This window comes from Anolis sagrei, chromosome 4 (genome assembly GCF_037176765.1).
Source record: "Anolis sagrei isolate rAnoSag1 chromosome 4, rAnoSag1.mat, whole genome shotgun sequence".
Taxonomy (NCBI): Eukaryota; Metazoa; Chordata; class Lepidosauria; order Squamata; family Dactyloidae; genus Anolis; species Anolis sagrei.
Window position 1 is genome coordinate 173,811,246 of NC_090024.1, and position 23,315 is coordinate 173,834,560.

At 40.8% G+C, this 23,315-nt stretch overlaps 1 protein-coding gene across 1 annotated transcript in view; it reads left to right on the forward strand.

Annotated features, from left to right (window-relative positions):
• CC2D1B (coiled-coil and C2 domain containing 1B) overlaps window positions 1-23,315 on the forward strand; it is a 42,762-nt gene that overhangs the window by 13,792 nt on the left and 5,655 nt on the right. The window contains exons 7-23 of the mRNA XM_060773507.2: window positions 1,003-1,309; window positions 1,507-1,631; window positions 2,109-2,184; window positions 4,159-4,248; window positions 4,510-4,640; window positions 5,597-5,669; window positions 6,982-7,109; window positions 9,120-9,315; window positions 10,339-10,511; window positions 11,335-11,460; window positions 13,053-13,111; window positions 14,286-14,402; window positions 14,762-14,835; window positions 15,568-15,626; window positions 18,504-18,555; window positions 19,345-19,444; window positions 20,815-20,905. Coding sequence (XP_060629490.2) covers window positions 1,003-1,309; window positions 1,507-1,631; window positions 2,109-2,184; window positions 4,159-4,248; window positions 4,510-4,640; window positions 5,597-5,669; window positions 6,982-7,109; window positions 9,120-9,315; window positions 10,339-10,511; window positions 11,335-11,460; window positions 13,053-13,111; window positions 14,286-14,402; window positions 14,762-14,835; window positions 15,568-15,626; window positions 18,504-18,555; window positions 19,345-19,444; window positions 20,815-20,905 — 1,977 coding nt within the window. The remainder of the gene's footprint in view (window positions 1-1,002; window positions 1,310-1,506; window positions 1,632-2,108; window positions 2,185-4,158; window positions 4,249-4,509; window positions 4,641-5,596; window positions 5,670-6,981; window positions 7,110-9,119; window positions 9,316-10,338; window positions 10,512-11,334; window positions 11,461-13,052; window positions 13,112-14,285; window positions 14,403-14,761; window positions 14,836-15,567; window positions 15,627-18,503; window positions 18,556-19,344; window positions 19,445-20,814; window positions 20,906-23,315) is intronic.

Sequence of the window (23,315 nt, forward strand, 5' to 3'; positions counted from 1 at the left end):
AGGGAAACATCCCCATTAGTATTTCTTCTATGTCAGATAACAAGAGCATTCTGTGGTGGTGATTTTGGCAGGAGGTTGCCCTTCAGTTGGTGCTGGCACTTATTAAGGTTCTTGTCCCCAGAGTTTTTAAAAATCTAGTATCACGGTTACACTTCTATTCTGTAACACTCATTCTTAGGCAGTAAAACATATAAACAGATATTTACCTGACAAAGCTGGATGTGAAAAATAGCGCTCTGGATATGAAGTAAGTTGCTAAGTAAATTTGGGTTTGCATATGTTGAAGGAGTTACTTGCCCTTGGTATTTACAGTGGATTGGTTCCAAGATCTCCCGTGGATATCAAAAATGCACATGATCAAATTCCTTACATCACTACTTCTTAAACGGCGGGTCCCGGCCCCAGATGGGACCTGTTTAACTCAATGTCGGGATCACAAAAAAATTGGTAACAATAACCTAGTGGCTGTTTCAGACATCTACACAAATCTGCTGTGCAGTGTTAACTCTGCAGAAGATGCTTCAGTTATACTTTATAAAAAGGCAAATCAGCCTGTTTGACTAGCCTTGCAAATGCTTGTCAATATACCTATTTTTGGTTTTTATACCTATTTTATATGTCTGTATAACTAGGTCACATAAAAATGTTTCATACCAAAATGGGTCGCAAGTCAGAAGGTTTAAGAAGCCCTGCCTTATATAAAGGAATGAAAAGGCAGCTTGAGTGCCAGCCTGTGCTTCCACACACCTTACCACCCTAGTGAATGCGTGATTTGGGTCAAGTATGATAGGAATATCTGCAAAGGATTTTTTTTAAAAGGAATAAGAAATACTTTAGCAAATAGTTCGCTATTTTTGCTGTAAGAAAAGAAATAATGTACAACTTTTTTTTTAATGCTGGGGCATGAATTTAATGTGTTTCTGTTCTAAATAGATTACAAGGCTTGATCATATGGGGTGAGTATTCAATTAATCAAGTGATATTGTCCCCATTCCCTGGCAGGCTTTAGAAGCCATGCGAACTGCAGTGAAGAAAGGTAAAAAAGTGAACAAAGAAGAAATGCCACCACCTGTAGCATCTGGGAAGAGCTCATTGGCAACAGTACAAGACATTAATCGCAATGACGTGCCTAAAAGCTTAGGAAATGAAGATGAAATTACAGCACATGAACAAGAGGAGAATGAAAATTCTTCAGCAGATCCTGAATTAAAGGAGCCTAGCAATATGGAAAACTCTGAGAGTGCAGCTAGTCTCCAAAGCCAGGACACAGATATGGATGATTCAGAAATAAGTACCACTTCTGAAAACAGTAGGTAGTTTTTGGGATGGTCCTTTTCCCATGCAGCCAACTTTTCCCATCTCTAATCAGCATTTGGCCAAAACAATGAAATTATTTTGATGCTTGTCTTTTCTAGAGAGGTGGGCCAGACTCAGAAGGAATGTACTTTTGTTTTTCATGAAGTCTGTAGAGGATGTTTTATTGGCTGCTTTTATTGTCTTGTCTAGATTCCTCAAACCTTGCTACACGATCACTGCTTGTGACCCGAGAGAAGGAATATAAATTGGCGGCACTGAGGGCTAAACAGAGAGGTGATATTGAGAAAGCGAAAGAATATATGAGAACTGGGAAGGTGAGGCATCATTATGCATAAGAAAAGGGAACAATTGGCCAATCCTAGGCCCCAAAATGAAGAGTGAGGTACATGCGATTGATCTCCATTTCTAGCTGCTGCATATAATAAGATATATGGTATTCTAAATTTGATGAAACTTTAAATTACTACCAAAAACAAGGATATCACTAGGTAAAGAGATATGTTGTATAGTTCACATTTGACTGGGTGAGTATCAGACTTTTCAAAATAAATGTGTGGCCTCTCAGAGTTTTTTCTTTGTTTATTTGATAGGGAGGGGGAAAGCTCCTTGGAGGGTCCTGGGGCAGGAACAAGACCCTAGACCACCACAGTTCTCATGTCCATATTAAAATAGGTTTTCAGGATTCTAAAAATACTTCCAGCCTCTGTATGGTAGTGCTACATCATTGTCTTTAAACCTCTAGATCTTCTAACTAATTGCTTTGTACTTGTTTTTCTTTCTTTCTTTATTAGAAATTCAGTATGGTTTTGGAAGCACTTGACAGTGGGCAGCCAGTAGATTTGAAGAATATGCCTCCAGCACCACAGGGTAAGATCAATACTGAAAAATGTCAATCCTATGAAAATACAAAATCTCAGACTGGAATTTTTTAGTCACAGCACTGCTTTGGTCCTTTCAAAGCAGTGCTGTGATTGACTAAAAAAAAAAAAAGTGAAAGGACCAAGGCAGAGACATCTCCAGCTCATCCCCTGTTTGGGTATCAGCCAACACGTCAACGACTTAAATCAAGACATAGTTTTCTTAGATCTACAGGGACACTCGCTGGAACACCCCAGCAAGCGAGAGTCCAAAAGTGGCAGGCCCAAACCCAGCACCTCAATTCATGGGTGATACCAGATGAGAGACTCCCCCCTGGGCACTCAGAAGACTGGGCGACTTGGAAGGCGCTGAACAAACTGCGCTCTGGCACCACGAGATGCAGAGCCAATCTTAAGAAATGGGGCTACAGGGTGGAATCCTTGGCATGCGAGTGTGGAGAAGAGCAAACCACTGACCACCTGCTGCAATGCACCCTGAGCCCTGCCACATGCACAATGGAGGACCTTCTTGCGGCAACCCCAGAGGCACTCCAAGTGGCCAGATACTGGTCAAAGGACATTTAACCAAATACCAAATTTGCAAAATCTGTGTGTTTTTTTCCCTTTTTCTTTTTAATCTGTGTGTTTGTTTTGCTCCGTTAGAATTGCGATACAATGGTTGCTGATGACACAATAAATAAATAAGCACTGCTTTCCATAATTTAAAAATGAAACTGATATATACAGCAGATCATACCATGGTTTTAACTTTATAGTTCCTTTTTGTTAGTTGACACTGGACAAAAATATTGTTTCTGTGCCCCATATTTTGGATCCTGCTTGTACTTGGTTCCTCCTGGGAATTTTTGGCCAAATCTTTTTTATTATTATTATTACTTGATTAGTGGAGGTAAAGGGTGACCTTTTCCTGTGATGTCCCAGTTGTGGAATGCTTTCTTCTTGATAGCCATGTTAGCCTAATTACAGGGAAAAAATCAAAACTTAAATTTTTACCCAGGCTTTTGAGTTCACTGATAATAGCCTTGGTCTCTTTGATTGTGAATTTTATTTTTATTATATTGAACTGCTTCAACATATTAAATTTATCTTCCACTGATTTTAAAGCTGCTTTATTGCTAATTTATTAGTTTGATATCTTCTGATGTGTGATTAATAAATAAAATAACACAAGTATTATTGTTTGTCCGTTTGGAACACAAAGGCTTTTGTCAGACGAAGTGGCCCTCTGTGATGTCTCTGAGAAAGAAAGGTGACATGTGTATGAGGAGAAGAGGAGAAGGAAGGAAAAAAAGAGAAAATAAAGGGAAGGAAAAGTGAAAGGGAGGGAGGAGAGTGAAAGAAGCAGGAAAGGAAAGGGGGGAAAGTATCAGAAGGAAAGAAAGAGAAAGGAAGAGAATGGAAGGTAAGAAAAGGGATAAAGAAAGGGAGAGAAAAAATAAAAAGAAAGGTGTATGAGGGAAACCGAGGAAGGAAAGAAAGAGCCACAAAGAGAGCCTGCCAACCATTGCCAGAGTGTTGTCATGGTGACATTGTGAGGTTGGCCTTCCCAGACCTGGAGAAGGGAAGAAGTAAGTTAACAGTCCTAATGACACCCAGGCAACACCAGACATAAACTACTACCCCCATTACACCTCCATGTTGTGAATTGGTTTTGGTTGGAAATCCTTACATTGCCATGAAACTCTTAAACTTTTTTAGTGGTGCGTCAGATCTACTTGGGTGACCAACAAGGTTTTCCAACAGGTACAGGGCAAATTGGGGTATTCAGTAGGTAGTCTTACTCTGACAATGGTATTATGGCGTTTCATTTATAGCATTCTTAAAAAGTCAGTTTCTCTTTACAAGTCAGAACTTTTTATAGATTTTTAAAATTATCCTCAAAATATACTAATTTTTTCTGTTTTTGCAGTGCCTTCTGTGAAGTACATTTTTAAATTCTTTTCCTTTTTACCTGTTTTTTCAGAACCTGGAAGCTCAGAACAGGTGCAACCTCCTTCAGTGCAAACTGTACCTGTGGAAACTTTGCAACCTGTGACTTCATCAGATGGTCCAGGTAATTAAGTTTCTGGTGAGGTGTTTTTAGAGCTAGGACTCTCTATTGTGAGTGGTGTTGTTTAGATTAGAAGTACGTAGAGCTGTGATGCTTTTTAAATTACTCCTGCAGCTTTTTCTGTCCGGGAGGTGGGGAGAAGGAGAATGGGTCACAGTGAAACAAAATAGAAACCATATGATGTGGATCGAAATGATCAATTTATTTATGTCGTTCATAAGGTTGAGTACATATAGTACGTTCTTTTAATAATTGTTTCCAAAGGTTTCCAACAGCAGCCCAAAACGGTTCTAGAAGCTTTACAGCAGAGGCTTGAGAAATATAAAACTGCAGCAGCTCAAGCCAAAGCAAATGGAGACAATAGGAAAAGCAGGATGCACGAGAGGATAGCAAAGGTTAGTAAGAACTTGGGTGTGCTTGAATGTACGCCTTGTGGTGTGACTCTCTAATGCAGATGTGGGCAAAACATAATATCTGGGCTACATGTCTCTTTTTCTCCTGGCCATTCCTTTTTTTGTTGTCTTTGGATGCCTCACAGAAGTTTGTTTCTCTGTATGTGGCCTTATTTTGAATTAGAGTTGTTTCATTGGCAGAAAAATATGATAAGAAAACCAGTGACATGAGACGAGGGGTGTGGCTCCCAGTGAATTCAGCTCCCTTCTCCATAAATAGCCCATCCCTGATCTAATGTGCTATCATCATAGTCTCAAAAATAGCTATTATGATCTATGTGAGACCAGCATTGGGTGATATGCAAATAAATATTACTATTGTTATTATTGTATTAAGATAGTTCTTATAAAAGTAATTGGATATAAGGTTAGTGGGTGATAGACTTCTACAAAACATATCCAGATCTTGTATGTATGAACGTGCTCACACACTGAAGCTGTGTGCGCATCCCCCAATTTAATTTACTGGGATTTACTTCTCAGTATAACTTTAAAGGATTGTACTGTCATTAATAAATTTGGTCCAGACTTTCTCACACATGGAGAAGACCCACTAGATTCCCTAGGATACACACTAGCCATGATTAATATTAATTCTCACCAGTTTCAGTGGATTTGCTGCTTAAATGTGATAGAAATCTGGATCCAACCCAAAACAAGCAGAGTGATAATGAATGGACAGTCTAGGTGGTAGAAGCTTTGCACTTTCCCAACTACAAATTGTTGTGCTTGGGCACTCATAAAATAATATGTGATGTTTAAAACATGTATGTGATGTTTGTTCCAAACAGAAACATTTGTGAACTTTGGAAATAAGGGTGATATGTGTATTTATTACCTCTTCCCATTTCCCAATCTGAGCAGAATAGTTCTCTTCTGACTCAAATATCTTATTACAGCAATATCAGGATGCCATAAGAGCTCATAAAGCAGGAAGAAAAGTGAATTTTGCTGAATTGCCAGTTCCCCCTGGTAAGTGTTTGACTGCATGTTGATGCATCAGATAACCTTGCATAAGCAGATTTCCTGGTACAACTTGCTAGGAAGGGTTCAGCAGAATTCCTCCTACTCCTGTCAGAAGACTGGGTTGGCAACATTACAGAATGTGCTGTAAAACTGACTATTGTCACTTGTTATTTGCTGCTGTTTATGAAATGGCATGTTGGCGGATTCTGCTTTTTGTACCTGATGAAAACATGTGGAGATTTCAAATTCTTGCACACAGTTTTGTGACATTTTACTTGGATTAATGAAAATACTATGCTATACTGGTTTGAGATTTTTCCTGTAGATCTACATGGCTACCTTTACTTTTTAAAATAAAAAATAACTGTTGCTGTTTACTGCAGATAGAGAGAGTATCTGGACTTGCAGATTCAAGTTGCACGAGAGCTAGCAAAAAGTCAACATTTGACATTCTAGATTGCCTGGAAATTATTGTTGTTTGTTGGATGGGAGGAGCTTTGAAATTTGAGAATATGTCTTAACACTCCCTTTTCTGCATTTTCTGTAATTAGGCTTTTAAATAGGAGATCAGAAGTAGCAAAATCCTTGAAATTATCTATTCTGAAAGGGCTTCTAAAACGCTGTCTTTTGTAATAACCTTTGGGAAACCTCTTGTCATGCACTATGTAAAAATATGTGAAGGCCAGAACCGGGTGCAAAACCACACTTTTTGGTCCTGCCCCCATTGGTTCAATGTATGCCAGTCTACAGCTTTTCATATTGAGCAGCAAGATCTGCTGGGAAATCTGTTTATGTTTATATGATTGGTGATGTTAGATTTTGAAATACATGAATTTCCTTGTATAAAATTATCCTAACCTTTTGGTCTCATACTGCTAGAAAGGCAAGATATGAATCAAACAAATAAATAAATAGTACATTTTATTCACACTGGCAATTTGAAAGATCAGTTGGCAATCTTTAACATATTGTTAAAACATTTATATCACAAGCAAAGCAGACCGGTGAAAATGATAAAGCATGGTTAAAAGCTGTGTTTTATTCCTATACTCTGAACAGCAGCAGTGATATGAGAAATTCATATAACGGCTTTTATATGGGATAAATCCTGATTTCCACTGCTCTTATTTTCCTGTTTAATTTATTCTTAATGTAAGCTTACTTGGCTGTGGAAGAATAAATAAATGCAGGCCGCCATTGGATTTGACGTTTGCAGTCTGTGGCCAAAGCACTAACCTAACTAAGGTTTTGAATAATCTTTTTAAAGGCTTGTGTATTTTCCTCTTCATTTATTTCAAAGCATACATTTTATTTTCAGGTTTCCCTCCAATTCCTGGCATGACTCCCACAGACGATGGCAGTACATTTGCTACTGTGCTGGAAAATGCTAACAGGCTGGTTAAGTTGGAGGAAGAGGAGCATGACAAAGAAGAGGATGAGCTTGAGGTGTGTTTTCAGAATAAGTGCTGAACCCAGGGTCCATCAGGCCTTTTCATATAAAATTCACTATTTTATTTGTGAACTTGGCTCCTGGATGCAGAGACCGGAATCTTACATCAGGTTGACAGAGTGTAATGATTTGTCTCCATGGACTTTTTAATGGGTTGTAAGGGGCTGTCTTCTACCTCAATGGCTCTCAAATTTTGATCTGCTGTATGTTTTGGACTTCAATTACAAATCATTCTAGCCAGCATGGCCAATGCTCTAGAATTATGGCAACTGAAGTCCCAAACATCTGGAAAACCATTGTAGACTGTTAGGAATTGTGGGAGCTGAGGTCTAAAACACAAACTGTGTGATTCACAGGCATACCACACGGGGAAACACTGACAGATGATGGTGAACCACAGCCCATCTCAGTCCACTCAGGGAAGGAAATGTGTGTACACTAATAGAGAGATTGTGCCCTCTTATTCCTTCCCCATGGAGAGACCTCAGTAAGCAACAGTGGCCTCTCTGAGGAGGAAGAGTTTGGGTGTTGCAGAAAGGGCTGGAATGACATTGTGTCTCATAACTGAAATCACAATCCAAGTTCATCATCTGTTATTCCGATTTCCTATGATTCATTGTAATTCATTGCACTTCTTATTCAAACGCCTGTTCAAATAGCCAGGTTTTTACAGAACTTCTAGTGGTAGTGATAACTGGCATGAATTTATATTTCAACATCTTACCAGGCTTATCCAGATTAGCTAGATTGTCTTTGAATATCACAGGCTTTACCTATAACTTACAGTTTATATTTCTGGGGTTCAAATATCTCTCTTCTCCCAGTATTTCTCCCAGTATTTTCCTTTAATTCCTATAATATTTATCCTACACTCAAGTTTAAGTTTAGAAATTTTAGCCCAGAGATCAACCCACAAAATTTGAGTTGACTGATCTATGGGTCAAAGTGAGTACTGTACCTTAATTCTATTCAAGTAAAGAGTGGCAAAAGGCAAGAGTTCATCCCAGGAGAATCTAAAATAACTCATCTTCCCCCCTCATTTCTCTATTGCCATGGCACTGCTTCTGGCCTTTTCTAATGTCTGGGTGGGAAAATTACAGTAGTGGCCAAGGGCAGCTTACTCCCAAAATGCTTTCCTGTCCTTGACTTTATGTGTGGGATTGACTTATACATTAGTATATACGGTACTCCTTCAATCAAATATGCGTTTTGTCCTGTCCCAGTATGTTTTGGGAGACTTTGCATTTCAGTTGCATACGTGCACCCATTCTTATGGTTCATGTTGTTTTTGTTTCGAAATGTGTCTTTGGTGTTCAGTGACATGGGCTGCAGATGTTCACTGATCATAATTTGAGACACCATTTAAGAATTTCAGGTTTCCTATCTGCTAAAACCAATTTCCATCTTTTCACTTTTGCCTGTACTGTCAGTTTGTAATATAATAAGATTATGTGTGCTCAGACTAATGTAATAATGGGTTGGATTTTTTCAAAAATTATTTATTTTGCACTGGATCGCTTGAGATTTTTTTAAATTCTGATTTGCAAATGGGGAAATTGGAATCAAAGGAGAGTGAGGAAAAACCAACAGGGGAAAAGGTGGAGCGGTGATATTGGGAGGAGTTGGAGAAGGGTACATTTCAGAGACCCACACCAAAAAACTGCAGTTAGTAAGTAGCCCTGGTGCATTGGGAAATGCATATAAGAACAACTGCCATCAAAACAAGATAATTCACAACCTTATGCTACAAAAGGTAAAGCTAATCTCAATGAGCCCAATGCTTCTCATTCGAGTCATTTCTTTTCCCATGTTGTTGCAAAACTGTAAAGCCTCTGCAAACAGAGCAGATCAGAATGTGACAAGGCCTTTTCTTTTTTTCTTTTTTTTTAATTAGCAGAGCAGATGGCTGCTGTGAAGGGATCCATTTGTTTATTGTCTCTTCCCATTCTGGGCCTTGTTTCTGCATTTCATTAAGGCTGTGTTCAATTCCTTTTTGATCCCACCAGGGTGAAGCTCCCATGAATACTCCAGTTGCCAAAACCCCCACCCAGCTGCCTAAGAAACCAGTGCAGGTTGTTCAGCCTTTAATAGTGTCACCTGCTGCCACCCAAGAAGAAAGCTGTCCAGAGAAGGATCATTCTCTGTCCTCCCCTGAAACAGCACCAGAGAAGTCTGCATCCACTGAGCACCTCTGTCCAGTTGGTAAGGGCTAGCTAGCTGCTGGCCGGTTTTTCATTTTACTTGTATGAGGCACCTGATATGTGAAGGAACTGTGTCCCTGTGGCAATACTATGGAAGTATGCTCCAGAGGAGCAGTCTACTCCTCCTCTGGGTGGTGACTGCACATAAAAATATATCGTGACATATAATGTATTAATTTGCCTTTGATCAGGTTTGATCTTTGTTCTCATTTTCTCTTGTATTGTGATGGACTATAGTCTAATGGGGGGCCCCCGGTGGCTCAGTGGGTTAAAGCACTGAGCTGCTGAGCTTGTTGATCGAAAGGTCGCAGGTTCGATTCCGGGGAGCGGCGTGAGCTTCCGCTGTCAGCCCTAGCTTCTGCCAACCTAGCAGTTCAAAAACATGCAAATGTGAGTAGATCAATAGGTACCGCTCCGGCGGGAAGGTAACGGCACTCCATGCAGTCATGCTGGCCACATGACCTTGGAGGTGTCTACGGACAACGCTGGCTCTTCGGCTTAGAAATGGAGATGAGCACCACACCCCAGAGTCAGACATGACTGGACTTAATGTCAGGGGACTACCTTTACCTTTACCTATAGTCTAATGGAGAGGGGCACATTGTCTCCCTGTGAAACCTTGGAGAACCAATTCTACATTGTGCCCTAGCATTTCCCTCCTGAAATATTTTTGGCCAAAAATGCACCTCTTTCATATTTTGGGTAGAAAAGAGCCCCCCTTTTAAAAAAGGAGACCATGAACCAGGACCCTTTCTGATTGAGTCTGAATGGAGTCTGAGCTTGATTAGATCTGAATTGATGTTTTTATATGTGCATGTGTCTTATTTTATTGTTTTTTATATTGTCTTCACTTTTATGTTTGTTATTAGGTAATTTGTGCCATCTGTAAGCTGCCAGAGTCCCTTCGGGGAGACGGTGCGATATAAGAATAAAGTTGTTGTTGTTGTTGTTATAAATGTATGAAAATGTTAAAAGATCTTCATTGTGTCCTATGAGTGATAAACGGTATCTTTATCTTTTTCAGCTAGAGAGCATCTTGAATTTCTGGAAAGCAGGAAGAAACAGTACCTAAGGGCTGCAATCCAAGCAAAGAAGCAAAATGATCTTGAGCAAGCCAAGATGTATTTGAGAACAGCAAAGAGCTTGGACCCAAAGATTGAGCTGGCAAAAAATGGCAAGTTGGTCGACATTTCCAAGGTTAGCAGAGAGATGCTGAGAAGTGTATCTAGGCTAGCATATTTTGAGGGGATGTCATCTGTGCCAACTCATATCATTTGATGCCTTTGATGCTGTTACACACCCTTTATGGGTTTATCTTTAAAAGCAGTTGTGCACTTCAGTAACATAATTAGTTGTTGCTTAAGTTTCAGGAATCTCCCCCCCCCCCCTTTCAGTGTTATTTAATATTAAACTGTAATTTCTTCAGTGAATTCATTTAAAAATACAAACCAAACCCTACTGAAGTAAAATCTCAGGGCATGTTAACTCCCTATGCTTTCTTGCTTATTCTGCACCAAACCTGTTCCGTGCAGCTTCCAAAATTTAGAGCTTTTCTAATGGAACAGGTAGATTTTAAACCTTGCTCAGTTATTAATTTAGGGATCATACATGTAAAGAGGAAATGATGTACTGGTTATAGTATTATGCTTCTCTTGCCCTGAGATGAGACCAACATTTTTGCCTGACATCTGACTGGAATGCTAGATTCTATTGCAGGGAAAGGAGTTAAAAGTTTGAAAACTAAATGGATATTTTAATTTGGGCTCTTCGCTCTTATGTCCAGCATTCTAAGTACTTCTCTGCAATGGATTTACATACTGGGACAGTTGAGACTAAAATAAATGCAATTAGTGCTGTTACGAATTCACTTTAAGGACATGTTTTCCTTGTTTTTTCAGTTTGTTCAGTCAAGTTGTAGGAATAACTCTCTTTAATTAAATATGATGTATTCTTAAACTTGATTTTAAAAAAAAAAAACCATATTCAGACTCTCAGAATTTTTTTCTGTATTATTGTGCAGTTGCCATCGCCTCCAACAGATGATGAGGTTGACTTTATCTTCATCCATCATGAGGATGTCAGACTCTCTCAGAAAGCAGAGGAGGTTTACAGTCAGCTCATCAAGCTCCTGAGAGAACAGCATGAGGTAGCTTTGTTAACTTGCATGAGAAAGTGAAAGACACCTTGCTATTTCTATGGCAGGGAAGGAGAGGAGCCTCTGACCCCTAGAATCAGGCCTGCTGGAGGCTCCCTGCCAATCCCAATGCTTCCTAGGAGATATCATAAATCTGCTGGGTGAAGAGAATCACTGCTGTCATCTTCAGTCTCTTAACTGGAGATTATTAGGGCCCGTCCAGACAGGACCTTTATTATGGGAACTTCTGCAATAAACAAGGGGCTGTCCAGACAACGTTCTGGACAGTCCCAAATTAATTCGCTACAAACCAGGAAAGCCCTGGTTTGTAAAAAATTAATTTGATAGTGGATTTATTCCACATCTTCCTGGAAGGCGTGGGATAAATCCACTATTTCCGGTGTATGGACTACAGTTCAGACACCATTCTCACAGTTTACCAGGCTAAATAAGCTGTGGAAATACCCACCCCCTTCCCCCCCTAGTAATAAAAACTTACCCATCCTCCATTAGAAGCCTTGGCCGGCTCTCCTGGTGCATAGAAATGACATGCCAGGAGGGACACACTTCTTTTTTGGAGCACATGTTCTTTTTCTGTGAGCATGGAGAGAGTCAAGATGTCTGTTGTGAACTGATTAGATAGCTAGACCCTGTTAATTTTCTTACCTAGATATGTAGTTCTATGTTTTATAACTTTTTAAGCTTGGCTCCACTCCTATATTGCTCAAGCTCATTGGCTCTACTGTTGGCACTAGAAGCTTCTGATCTGCTGAACTGCTTCTCCAGCTGTTGTTGCTTCTTTACATTTTAAATGCTTTTTTTCTTTTTTGGAAATTATCCCCCAACACAAGGTGCTATTATTTGTTCGATATTCAGTATTCTGTCCCCTACACAGTCATGCACTCATCTTAGGAGGGGCAGCAGCTGCTCCTATTGCTTACCACTTGGAAGGAACAAGAGAGGGGAGGATGTTCAGATGATATAACTTTGAGAGGAAGAGACAGAAAGGTGCTCTTTACCTGTGAGTGCACTCCCATTTCCTCTCGTTCTTCCCCTCCCTACTAATAAGCAGCGGCAGTAGCACTCCATCGTTGAACTTGATTGCTATGGGTAAGAGGTTTCAGACAGCATGCAAAGGGCTAGAGAATTGTCTCTTGTATCCTGTCCAAGAAAAGGCATAAAGGGGGAAGGGTGGACCTGAAGGGCGAAAGGGAGCAAACCAGTTACTTTCAAAGCCAACACTCTTCAGGTCATCTCTTTCTATTGATGCAAGAGAAAAGGAAGCAAATGCCACTGAGATTTAATCCTTGATCTCTGGAGTTGGTTGTATAGATGTAATATTAGGATTGATGGTTTCGCCCATCCTGGATCTTCACTAAGGGAGGAAAGTTTAGAGAGGGCAAAACCCCTTTCCACAATGCTGGTTGGATGAACACTTCTGTACATGGTAATTGGGGGGGGGGGGGGCTTTGTTGTATAGTGAGCCCCCAGTATCTCCTGGGAATTACTGTATAGCATAGTTGGTGTAACACACACTGCTTCCATGTTAAGTCATTTTGCAAAAGTAGCTTGCCTCTGACATTTGCCTTATTCTTCCTTGACAGAAATGTGTGCAATATTCCAAGCAGTTCATGCATCTTGGAAATGTCGCCGAAACTTCTCGGTAGGTTTATAGTTCAAGCTACCTTTCTGTGCCCATGGCACAAATGAAATAAATTTCATTTGGGGAAAGACTTGGAAAAGGCTGCTTTTAATAAATATAAACATACAAATTTAGTCTCCTTCATCAAAAATTATTAGGACTAGTAATTTTTCAGATTTTGATTTTTTTTTCAGGTTATGGAATTCCTGTATGTGCATATACAGAATGAATGAGGGATGGGAGTAGAGGGATAGTCATAAGTTCAACACCCCCAGAGCTTTAACTCAAGGAACCCTGATGGAGGAAAGTGAAAGTTTGTGGGGGGGGGGGGGGGCTCACACAAGGCCCTTATAAAAAGCAGATGTCCCAGACACTTTCTGGGCTTGTCAGCACACTTTCCACCCTTTTAGGAAAGGTGTCAGGAAGGGAGATAAACTTCTTCTATGTGTGACCAAAGATTGCTTTTCTATTTAAGGAACAGCTGTTTACTGTAGCTCAGATTTGGCAGTGAAATGCTGCTGTTTCGTGTCTTGCACCAGTTAGTAAAAGGCACTTGACTAATGGTGCAACGGGGCAAGAATCATGCAGCCCTCCTGTTTCTGTTGGGCTACAGATCCCATTAATCTCTAGCAACATAACCATTAGTGATAAATTGTGAGAATTATAATTCAGTAGCATCTCTAGGACCACACAATCTTCACTCTGGTGCACAATGTTTTTTTTTTTTTAGGAACCAATTTTTTTCTGTCCTGGGATCTGCTGTGGGCTTTACCCTCCATTTAAAAAAAAAAAAATCAACTAGTTTAAAAAACACTTTAAAGCACTTTGGTTTTTCACTAAACAAAGGCTTGCCAGGAGTGGCAATTCATCTTTTTATGTAACATGTTTTTTGTCTTGATGTATAAGGATGGGGTTAGATCCAGGTTTCCCAAAGCAATCAGTAAATGAGATTAAACCTCTAATGATTATACCACCAATCCAGTGCCCATTTTTGTTCACAGCTCTGCTTCTGACCATTGGCATGAAGCTGTATGCAACTTAAATGAAGCTCAGTTATTGTCTTACTCCAATAGGGATTATCACCTGAAAATTTAGCAGGATGGCAGGGCTCACTTACCACAACTGTCTTTGGTTCCAGGCACTTATCTATGTATTTTTGCTGTTTTATCAATATTTTCTCTACACTGTGTTTCAGCTTTGAAAAGCTGGCTCAGAATTGTGAACGAGATCTGGACATCTTACGTCTTGCCCAGGCCCAGGGGCTGGATCCCCCAAGCCATCACTTTGAAGAGAGAACCTTTAAAATTGTAAGGTACGGAAAGCTAATGTTATGCAAGCAGCAATGGGAAAACTGTCACTTTCTTGTTCCCACATATAGTTTATGGGTTTGTTTTACTTTCCAATCAAAAGAATCTAGAATGTTGCAAACTTTGGAACCAAGATGTCCAGATATCAAAACTCTTTCAGATACTTTTATGACTGTGTTGACTGTTTTAGGGGAAAATGAGCATTACAAAAAGAAAGAAAGAAGAAGAAAAAAAGAATAGGAATGCCACCAAAAGAGGGAAATGTTCTTTCTTCCCCCATTGATTCTTAACTCTGTACATTGTGTCATAGGAATATGATGGCATGTGGGATTGCTAGTGATAGTTTGATATTTTTGATTTGTAGGATATTTTCTGAGCTAAATAGCACTGAAATGCACCTCATCATTGTCAGAGGAATAAACCTACCAGCTCCACCAGGTAATAATCTCCTCAAGAATTTTTCTGATCATGGAACTTCATGGCGATTTGGTGTGGCTTGGCACCTCCCAAGCCTTTGAAATTTTATCAGAACATTTTCTTCTTCTTTGTGGTCTCCAAATTCCTCAGGGAAACACTGAAAACACTGGTTTGGTCTCAAGTTTATCTTAGTAATTCTCTGCTCACAGGGATCAATAGAGGAAGGTAGAGGATGATTAGGATGAGTCCTCATTCTGTCTGGAAGACTAATCTAGAGGCTTAGTAGATCCTCAAACAGCATGAGAGGTGGTATGAATCATTACTTCCCTGTTTGAGAAATTTGGAAGAGAAAATTTGATACGAAGCAGTACAGTGTCTTTGTACTGTTATTGATTAAACAAAAACGTGGAACCCCTGCCCATAATTAAGTGGATTAGCGCATCAGCTGTAAATGTGGCTCTTATCTTCACCTTCCATTCTGTTTGATTGCACTTAGATGTTATAAATTTCTCTATGATTAAGATGACAGGAAACATGACCTTTGTTCAGCATTTTTATAATTGTGGAATACAAATAATAGCATCAGTAAATACAGGCCAATTGCTGTAGTTTGCTATGAGATCATTGGCAGGCTTGTGTTGGTGCTTGTATAAGAAGGATTTGCAAGTATTTTTGTAAGGCCAGGGCTTCATTGAAGGATCTTGCACTTTAATGTCACACCATATATTTGACTTGATTGCTCTCTTTGTCTAGGTGTGGCACCAAATGATTTGGATGCGTTTGTGAAATTTGAATTTAATTACCCTAACGCAGTGAGTACATATCAAAGCCATCATTCTTTCTCAATTTGTAGATATTGTATTATATATATATCAAATGTAGAAGTAGCAGCACTTTCATCCAAAAAAAACCAAAAACCTCCCCTACTTTTTCAGTATTTAACACTGACAAGAAATTAGGTGTTTTCAGCCTTATATTTAGGAGCTTGCTTCATATTTCTCTGCTTTTATCTTATACGTTTCCTTTCTAAGTGATGCATGTCCTTGAAAGTGATCCAGGAAATGCTGGGAGGCTCCAGGAGAAAGAGAGAGTAAACAAAAATAGACTATTCAAGCCTGAAATTTCTCACATACTTATAATAATAACTAATCATATTAGAGCCAGGGAACTTTTGACCCTCCAGATTATTTTGGACTATGGTTCCCATTGTCTCCTTTGTTTGGGCATGCTATGTGCAACTGATGTGAGTTGTAAGCAAAAACATTTGGAAGATTATAGAATGTTTTTTTCTGAGTGACCAAAGCATTTCTTGTGATCTCTGTATTTCTGGTAGCAGTCCTTCAAAGTTGATGAGAAATAATAAACAGATTGATATGACAGGACCACTGAATGAATCCATAAATTATCCTCTACACGGCTGTTTCAGGTCGTTGGGGAGCTCCTTTATTCCCCCCCTCTCCAAGGTGGAGGAGGCCTTTGACGACCTGACAGCTCAGTGCTGCGATTTCATGCACCATTTTACAAATAAAGTTGCTCAGATATACCTCGAGTTAGATACCAGCTTAAATACAGTGCCAGAGGAGGTGATTGAGGCATCTGCTTGTCCGGTTTTGTGGGATTCTTTCCAGCTTGTTCATCCTGATGATGTGGAGGGGGTCCTTGGGGCTGTGAGGGCGACCACGTCGGCTCTGGACCCTTAACTTACTTGGCTAATTAAATTGGCTAGAGGAAGGTTGATTGATTGGTTTGTGCTGATCATTAATCGTTGGAGCAGGGGACATTTCCATCTGGTTTGAAACAGGCTGTGGTCAGACCACTCCTGAAAAAGGCCTCCCTTGACTCCACGGTCTTGAGCAACTACAGGCCAATCTCTCCAACCTTCCTTTCTTGGGCAAGGTGCTGGAGCGGGTGGTCGCCTCTCAACTCCAGGGATTCCTAGATGACATCGACTATCTGGACCACTTACAGTCTGGCTTCAGGCCTGGTCATGGTACCGAGACGGCTTTGGTCGCCTTGGTGGATGACCTACATAGGGAGCTGGACAGGGGGAGTGTGACCCTGCTGGTTCTCTTGGACATCTCAGCGGCTTTTGATACCATTGAGCATGGTATCCTTCTGGGACGACTCTCTGGGAATGGGCCTTGGGGGCACAGCTTTGTCATGGCTCCGGTCCTTCCTGGAGGGTCGCTCCCAGATGGTGAAGCTGGGAGACACCTGCTCGAACCCCTGGCCTTTGACCTGTGGGGTCCCGCAAGGTTCCATTCTGTCTCCCATGCGTTTTAATATCTACATGAAACGGCTGGGAGAGGTCATCTGGAGTTTTGGAGTTGGGTGCCATCTCTACACCGATGACACCCAACTCTACTTCTCTTTTCCACCTAACTCCAAGGAAGCCCCTCGGGTGCTGGACGAGTGCCTGGCTGTTGTGGCTGTCTGGATGAGGATGAATAAGCTGAGGATCAATCCCGACAAGACAGAGGTCCTCCTGGTCGATCGTAAGCCAGATCGGGGTTTAGGGTGGCAACCTGTGCTGGGTGGGGTTGCACTCCTCCTGAAGTCACAGTTCGCAGCTTGGGTGTCCTCCTGGACTCATCACTTACGCTTGAAGCTCAGGCATCGGCAGTGGCCGGGAGGGCTTTCGCATAATTAAGACTCATGCACCAGCTGCGACCCTACCTCGTGAAGTCGAACCTGGCCAGGGTGGTCCATGCCATAGTCACCTCCAGATTGGATTACTGTAATGCACTCTACGTGGGACTGCCCTTGAAGATGGCCCGGAAATTCCTATTGATGTTGTTGGGCTTGACCTCATGTAAGCTGCTCCGAGTCCCTTGGGGAGATGGTGGTGGGGTATAAATAAAGTATTATTATTATATTCTGAACGTGTAGACTGAAATAATATCATGTAAAAGTAACTCTCAGTTATTGGCACCTGTGCTGTCTGCTTTAGATAAAGCAGTCCTTGGAAGGAAGGGATGGTGTGTGACTGAGAGGACTGAGAATTCAACATTTTTTCCTACGGAAATTGGGGAGCACAATTCCGTTAGTAGCAGAAGACACCCATAATAGTAATGAGTTCCCTGCAACAGTAAAGAGAATGCTTTTGAATAGATGACACCCATGGCATTTATACTAAGTGATAGAGGGATAATGGGGGAAAGAGTTGCTTATGAAGAGTAGAAAGTCTGTGTTGCTTGATAACTAGGATAGATTCTACAAATATCTACACAAATTGGGTCACATTGTCATTACTTACTCTCCAGGGACACTTTTTACTGTGCTTTGAGCTAGAAGTTATTTTACTTTGTTGTGGTGACTGGATTGTTAAAGAGACTAGAAGAGGCATAGTAGTTAAATAATTTATTTGAGAGGCTGCACCAGAGGTTTTCCAAAGTTGTGTACCCCAGCCTTGTTGAGAAAGTCGAATAAACGATACTGAGAACTCCATGCACCAGTCTCATCTTCTACAGAAAAAGTAGTGAATGTCCTTCTTCTATAGGATTAAGCCTTTTATCATCTCATTAGGCAGCATATGACTCTATTTCAGTTATTTGCATTTTGCTGCATCTTTGTTTGAGCAAGATATTTTACAAAGTAACAAAAAAGTTTCTTTTGAAACTGGTATATTCTGCTGCATGCATTTGGCGCATTGGAAGGGTAAATCTTCTTGTTTGCTTTTCTCAAAACAGGAACAAGCCCAAAAAAGTAAAACTTCGGTGATTAAAAACACCAACTGCCCAGGTGTGTACAGATGTCTCTTTTTAAATTTTGCAGGGAGGGGGGGATATGTTGAATTCTTATTGAAGAATTAGACTGAAAGAAATGATGCCTATTTCAGCATTTTAGATTACAGCACCAAGAATTAATCCTTTATAAACTACTAACTTTCAGAAAGCTGGAGGATTCTGAGAGTTGATTTTATAAATTGCAGTTCTGGCTTTTTGCATATGAGCCTGCTTTATCCCAGAGTCAAAATGTAAGATTGTAAATCTCTTGCCTGGCCTGTTTGACAGTAGCTCTCCAAAACCACAAGTAGAGAGGCCTTTACTACCTGACTACTTGGGAAACCTTTTTTTAAAATGAAGATAATGAGAAGATAAACTTGGGGCCTTAAACATGGCAAAGGAAACACTCTACTACTTAAAGATTAGCTACTTATAGCAGGACTTGAACCATTAAGTTTTGAATCCCTTTCAGGGATTTGGACATGTCCAACAATGCTCTTGCCTGGATTCTATGACATGTTAATTCGCCATGCTTCCTTAATGCCAATCATATAACTAGCTTGCATTCTAGGTTTTCACTTCTTGAGTAGGAGAGGGCCATTTGCTTCTGGAGAAAAAAAATAGGTTATCAGCCATTAGCTGGCTTTGTATATAATGGTTGGAACAGATGGTATGATGTATAATTCTTATATGCATCTGTGGGGAGCTCCTTGCTTGAAAATTATCCCATGACAAGTTATCCTGTTTATTAGATCACTTGCACTCAAAATAGCTTTGCATGTTTCTTTTTTTTTTGAATTTCCAGAATATGATCAGTTGTTCAAGTTGAATATTAACAGAAATCACAGAGGTTTCCGGAGAGCAATTCATACCAAAGGAATTAAATTTGAAATTTTCCACAAAGGGTAAGTATTTTGTCCAGTGAAAGGTAGCCTTTGTCGAACAAAATTAGGACCTTGTGTGCCTTCAAGTAGTTTCTGACTTATGGTGATCTCAGCACAAACCTATCATTGGGTTTTCTTGGCAAAGTCTATTCAGAAATTTGCCTTTGCCTTCTGCTGGAGTTGAGAGGTTGTCTCTCGCCCAAAGTCACTCAGTGGGTTTCCATGGCTGAGCAGGGATTTGAACCCTGCACTCACAGTCCAACGCTCACTAGACCACCCTAGCTCTGTAGGGCCATATTACTTCTATTGTTATGACAGAGAGCCAGCCAGCAGGTTCCCCTGCGTTTTAAGAATTTTATAATTTTCAAATTTCTATCATTTTATTAATGAGATTTTTATCCAGTTGATTATACTTATGTCATTGTTTTAATACATATGTATTGTTGTCTGCATGTGGCATTTGGAGTGCTTCTGTGAGCCGCCTCGAGTACCTTTGGGGAGATGGTGGTGGGGTACAAATAAAGATGATGATGATTATTATAGTCCTTACTTTCCATGCATTGAAAAGGATAATGGTGATGGTGGAGGAGCAGAGCTCTCACACTTCCCTGCTTCCTCTCCTCGCATACAGACATAACTTCAACAAGCCTTATGAATTACTGCAAACTTAGAAGCTGGCTTATGACATCCTCTCTTCATATTTGAAGAGACAGTGCCTTAGCCCAGGGCTTGCTGGGACGACATCTTAAAATGGAAGGGAAAGGGGGAAGTCTCAGTTGGACAAGGAGAGAATTTATTGGATGCAACACATTTTCAAGATCTCCTTCAGGGGCATTGTGAAAAGCTGCCAGTGTACTTTATGTAGGTTCTATTTACATGTAATCTCCATTTGGAAATCAAGATTGCAGAAAGCACAGTATGGCTCTATTTACAAGTCTGTATCTGTGCTCATGTAAAGACAAATTGCATTCAGTATTATTATTCTTGTACTGAGCCATTATCTTTAGCTGTTCTTTAGCAGTGATTCAATGTCATGATCGCTTCAGCTAGCAGACTTGGCAAAAGGCTCTTAGCTCATTCTTGCCCCCACCCCCACCCCACCCCCCCACCCCCATCTCACATAGTAATTGTGTGTAACAGTCAGACTTGCATCATTTGTGTCCTGAGTATTTATAGAGATACTGCGTTTTACGTTTCTTCTATACATGTTGCTTTTGTTACACTGAATTCTGTTGAGCCAAAGGACTCTGTCATCCACTGTCAACTTGACAAAAATATATGAGTTGGGAGTGAACTTCATTACAGTTTCATATTCTGAATACTTTTGAAGCTCTACTATGATTGTTTACCATCATTAGGAGAAGAACCTAATTCTTAATGTCTATTTCCAGGTCCTTTTTTCGAAGTGACAAACAAGTGGGAACAGCTAATTTGAAGCTGGACAAATTGGAATCTGAATGTGAAATTAGAGAAATCATTGAGGTACAGTGCAGGTTTTGTTCTTGAACTGAGCTGTAGTGACGGCACAATTGTGTGCTATGCAAATAGTTTTTTTTTCAAAACAGGGTAGACTGTACCAACTTCCTCTGTGTAACTGAATTGTTGTATATAGAGTTGTTTTTCCCCCCATTTTTGTGTCCTCTGTATGCCAATGCAAAAGTATTTGGAAATAGAGTTATCCAAACTCTGTCCCTACTTGTGGGATTTTCCAGTTATTCAAAGTGTAGGCATATGGAAGTTTTGTAAATATGTTTGTGGGGCAGTTTTTAAAGCGCAAGAATTGTGGTGTAGGGCAACATGGTTCTCTCCCTTTTGCTCAACCTCAAGGAGCTTTTCCAGAAAGGAGGAGGACTAGGCTTTGATGCCAAAGCTCCTTCTATGCAGCAGTAATTAGGTGCTACATTCACACTAGAAGGCATCTCACAGGCATCTCACACGCATATTCAAAGCTTTTTAATGTGTGCACCTATATTCAAATGCGCAATTCCAGAGGTTAGCCGGAAGAGATAAGGAACTATTTTTAAATAAGCAATGCATGGAAGTGGAAGAAGACAACAGAATAGGAAGGACAAGAGACCTCTTCCAGAAAATTAGAAACATTGGAGGTAAATTTCAGGCAAAAATTGGTATGATAAGAAACAAAGATGGCAGGGACCTAACAGAAGCTGAAGAGATCAAGAGAAGGTGGCGAGACTATACAGAAGATCTGTATAGGAAGGATAACAATATCGAGGATAGCTTTGACGGTGTGGTGAATGAATTAGAACCAGACATCCTGAGGAGTGAGGTTGAATGGGCCTTAAGAAGCATTGCTAACAACAAGGCAGCAGGAGACGACGGGATCCCAGCTGAACTGTTTAAAAAGTAAGGTTGCTTACCTGTAATCATGTTTCTTCTAGTGGTACCTGTGAAATTCACACCTGTGGTATTTCCCTGCGTCCACGCAGCTGACTCGGATCTTTCTTGAAAGCTTTTCCTAATTAGGGACTCCAGCCCCGCCCATCTACTCCTAATAAAGCCAGGCAGCGGGGCTTGGAGCCTTAATTCCGTACCGCGAAAGACAGTCGGAGATAAAAGGCATGACAGAATGTGGGGAGGATGGGCGGGTTGTGTGAATTTCACAGGTACCACTAGAAGAAACATGATTACAGGTAAGCAACCTTACTTTCTTCTGCGTGGTACTGTGAAATCCACACCTGTGGTAGACTAGCGAGCAGTCCCACGGATGGCGGGTGTCATGCTAGTGCAGAAAAAAGTACTGCTCTCCCAAAAGCCGTCTCCTTCTTGGCAGCTAAATCCAATTTATAATGGGAGACAAAAGTATGCGGTGTTGACCATATGGCCACTCGACAGATATCATGCAGAGGCACACTGTGCAAAAAAAAACCATGGAGGGTGCCAATGCTCTAGTGGAATGAGCATGGATCTGAACAGGTAAGTCCAGTCCTGCCATTTCGCAAACTAGCCGGATAGCTGCAACTATCCAGGCCGCCACCTCTGGGTAGAAACAGGAAGGCCCACAGTATCCCTACGGTACTTAACAAAAAGTCGTAGGGACTTCCGTAATGGAGCTGTGCGGTGGACATAAAAAGCAAGAGCCCTCCGCACATCAAGAAGGTGCAAAGACTGCTCCAGGGGAGTAGAAGGATTTGGAAATAAGGTTGGAAGGACAATGTCCTGAGACATATGAAACTATGATGCTGCCTTAGGTAAGAAGGAAATGTCTGTGCCCAGCATGACATCCTTATGAAATTTCAGGTAAGGGCTATCGACTCAAGAGCCATAAGCTCGCTAGCGCAACAAGCAAAAATAATAGGCACTAAAAATGCCGTTTTCCATGATAGATGGAACATGTCAGAAGTGACCATTGGCTCAAATGGTGGTTTCGTAAGGGCGAAAAGAACAACTTCCAACCTCCAAGGGGGGCACAGGCCTACTTGGGGCCAGAAATTTCTAAAGCCTTGCAGAAATCTCTTTACAAAAGGATCGGATAAAGGAGAGGGAAGAGAATGCTCGCTTCTAAACGAATCTATATTTGCCAGATTGACCTTCAAGAATGATAATGAGAGTCCTGAATCTGACAGAGAGATCAAAAAATCCAGGAGGAGGGAAGTGGAAGCAGACAGAGGCTGAACCCCTTGCTTTTGTGAAAAAATGCAAAAATGACACCACTTACAATTGAACAATGTTTAGTGGCAGGGCTCAGGGCAAGGTCCAAAATGCCCTTTACTGGTTGAGAGAGGGCTGAGGCTGGAGCTGCCACGCCGTCAACCGGAACTGAGTGACCTGGGAGTACGGGACTGGGCTGTTGCTCATAGCCAGCAAGTCTGGTCTGAGTGGCAACTGAATGTAACAGCTGCCTGCAAGTTGGAGCAGAATGACAAACCATGGC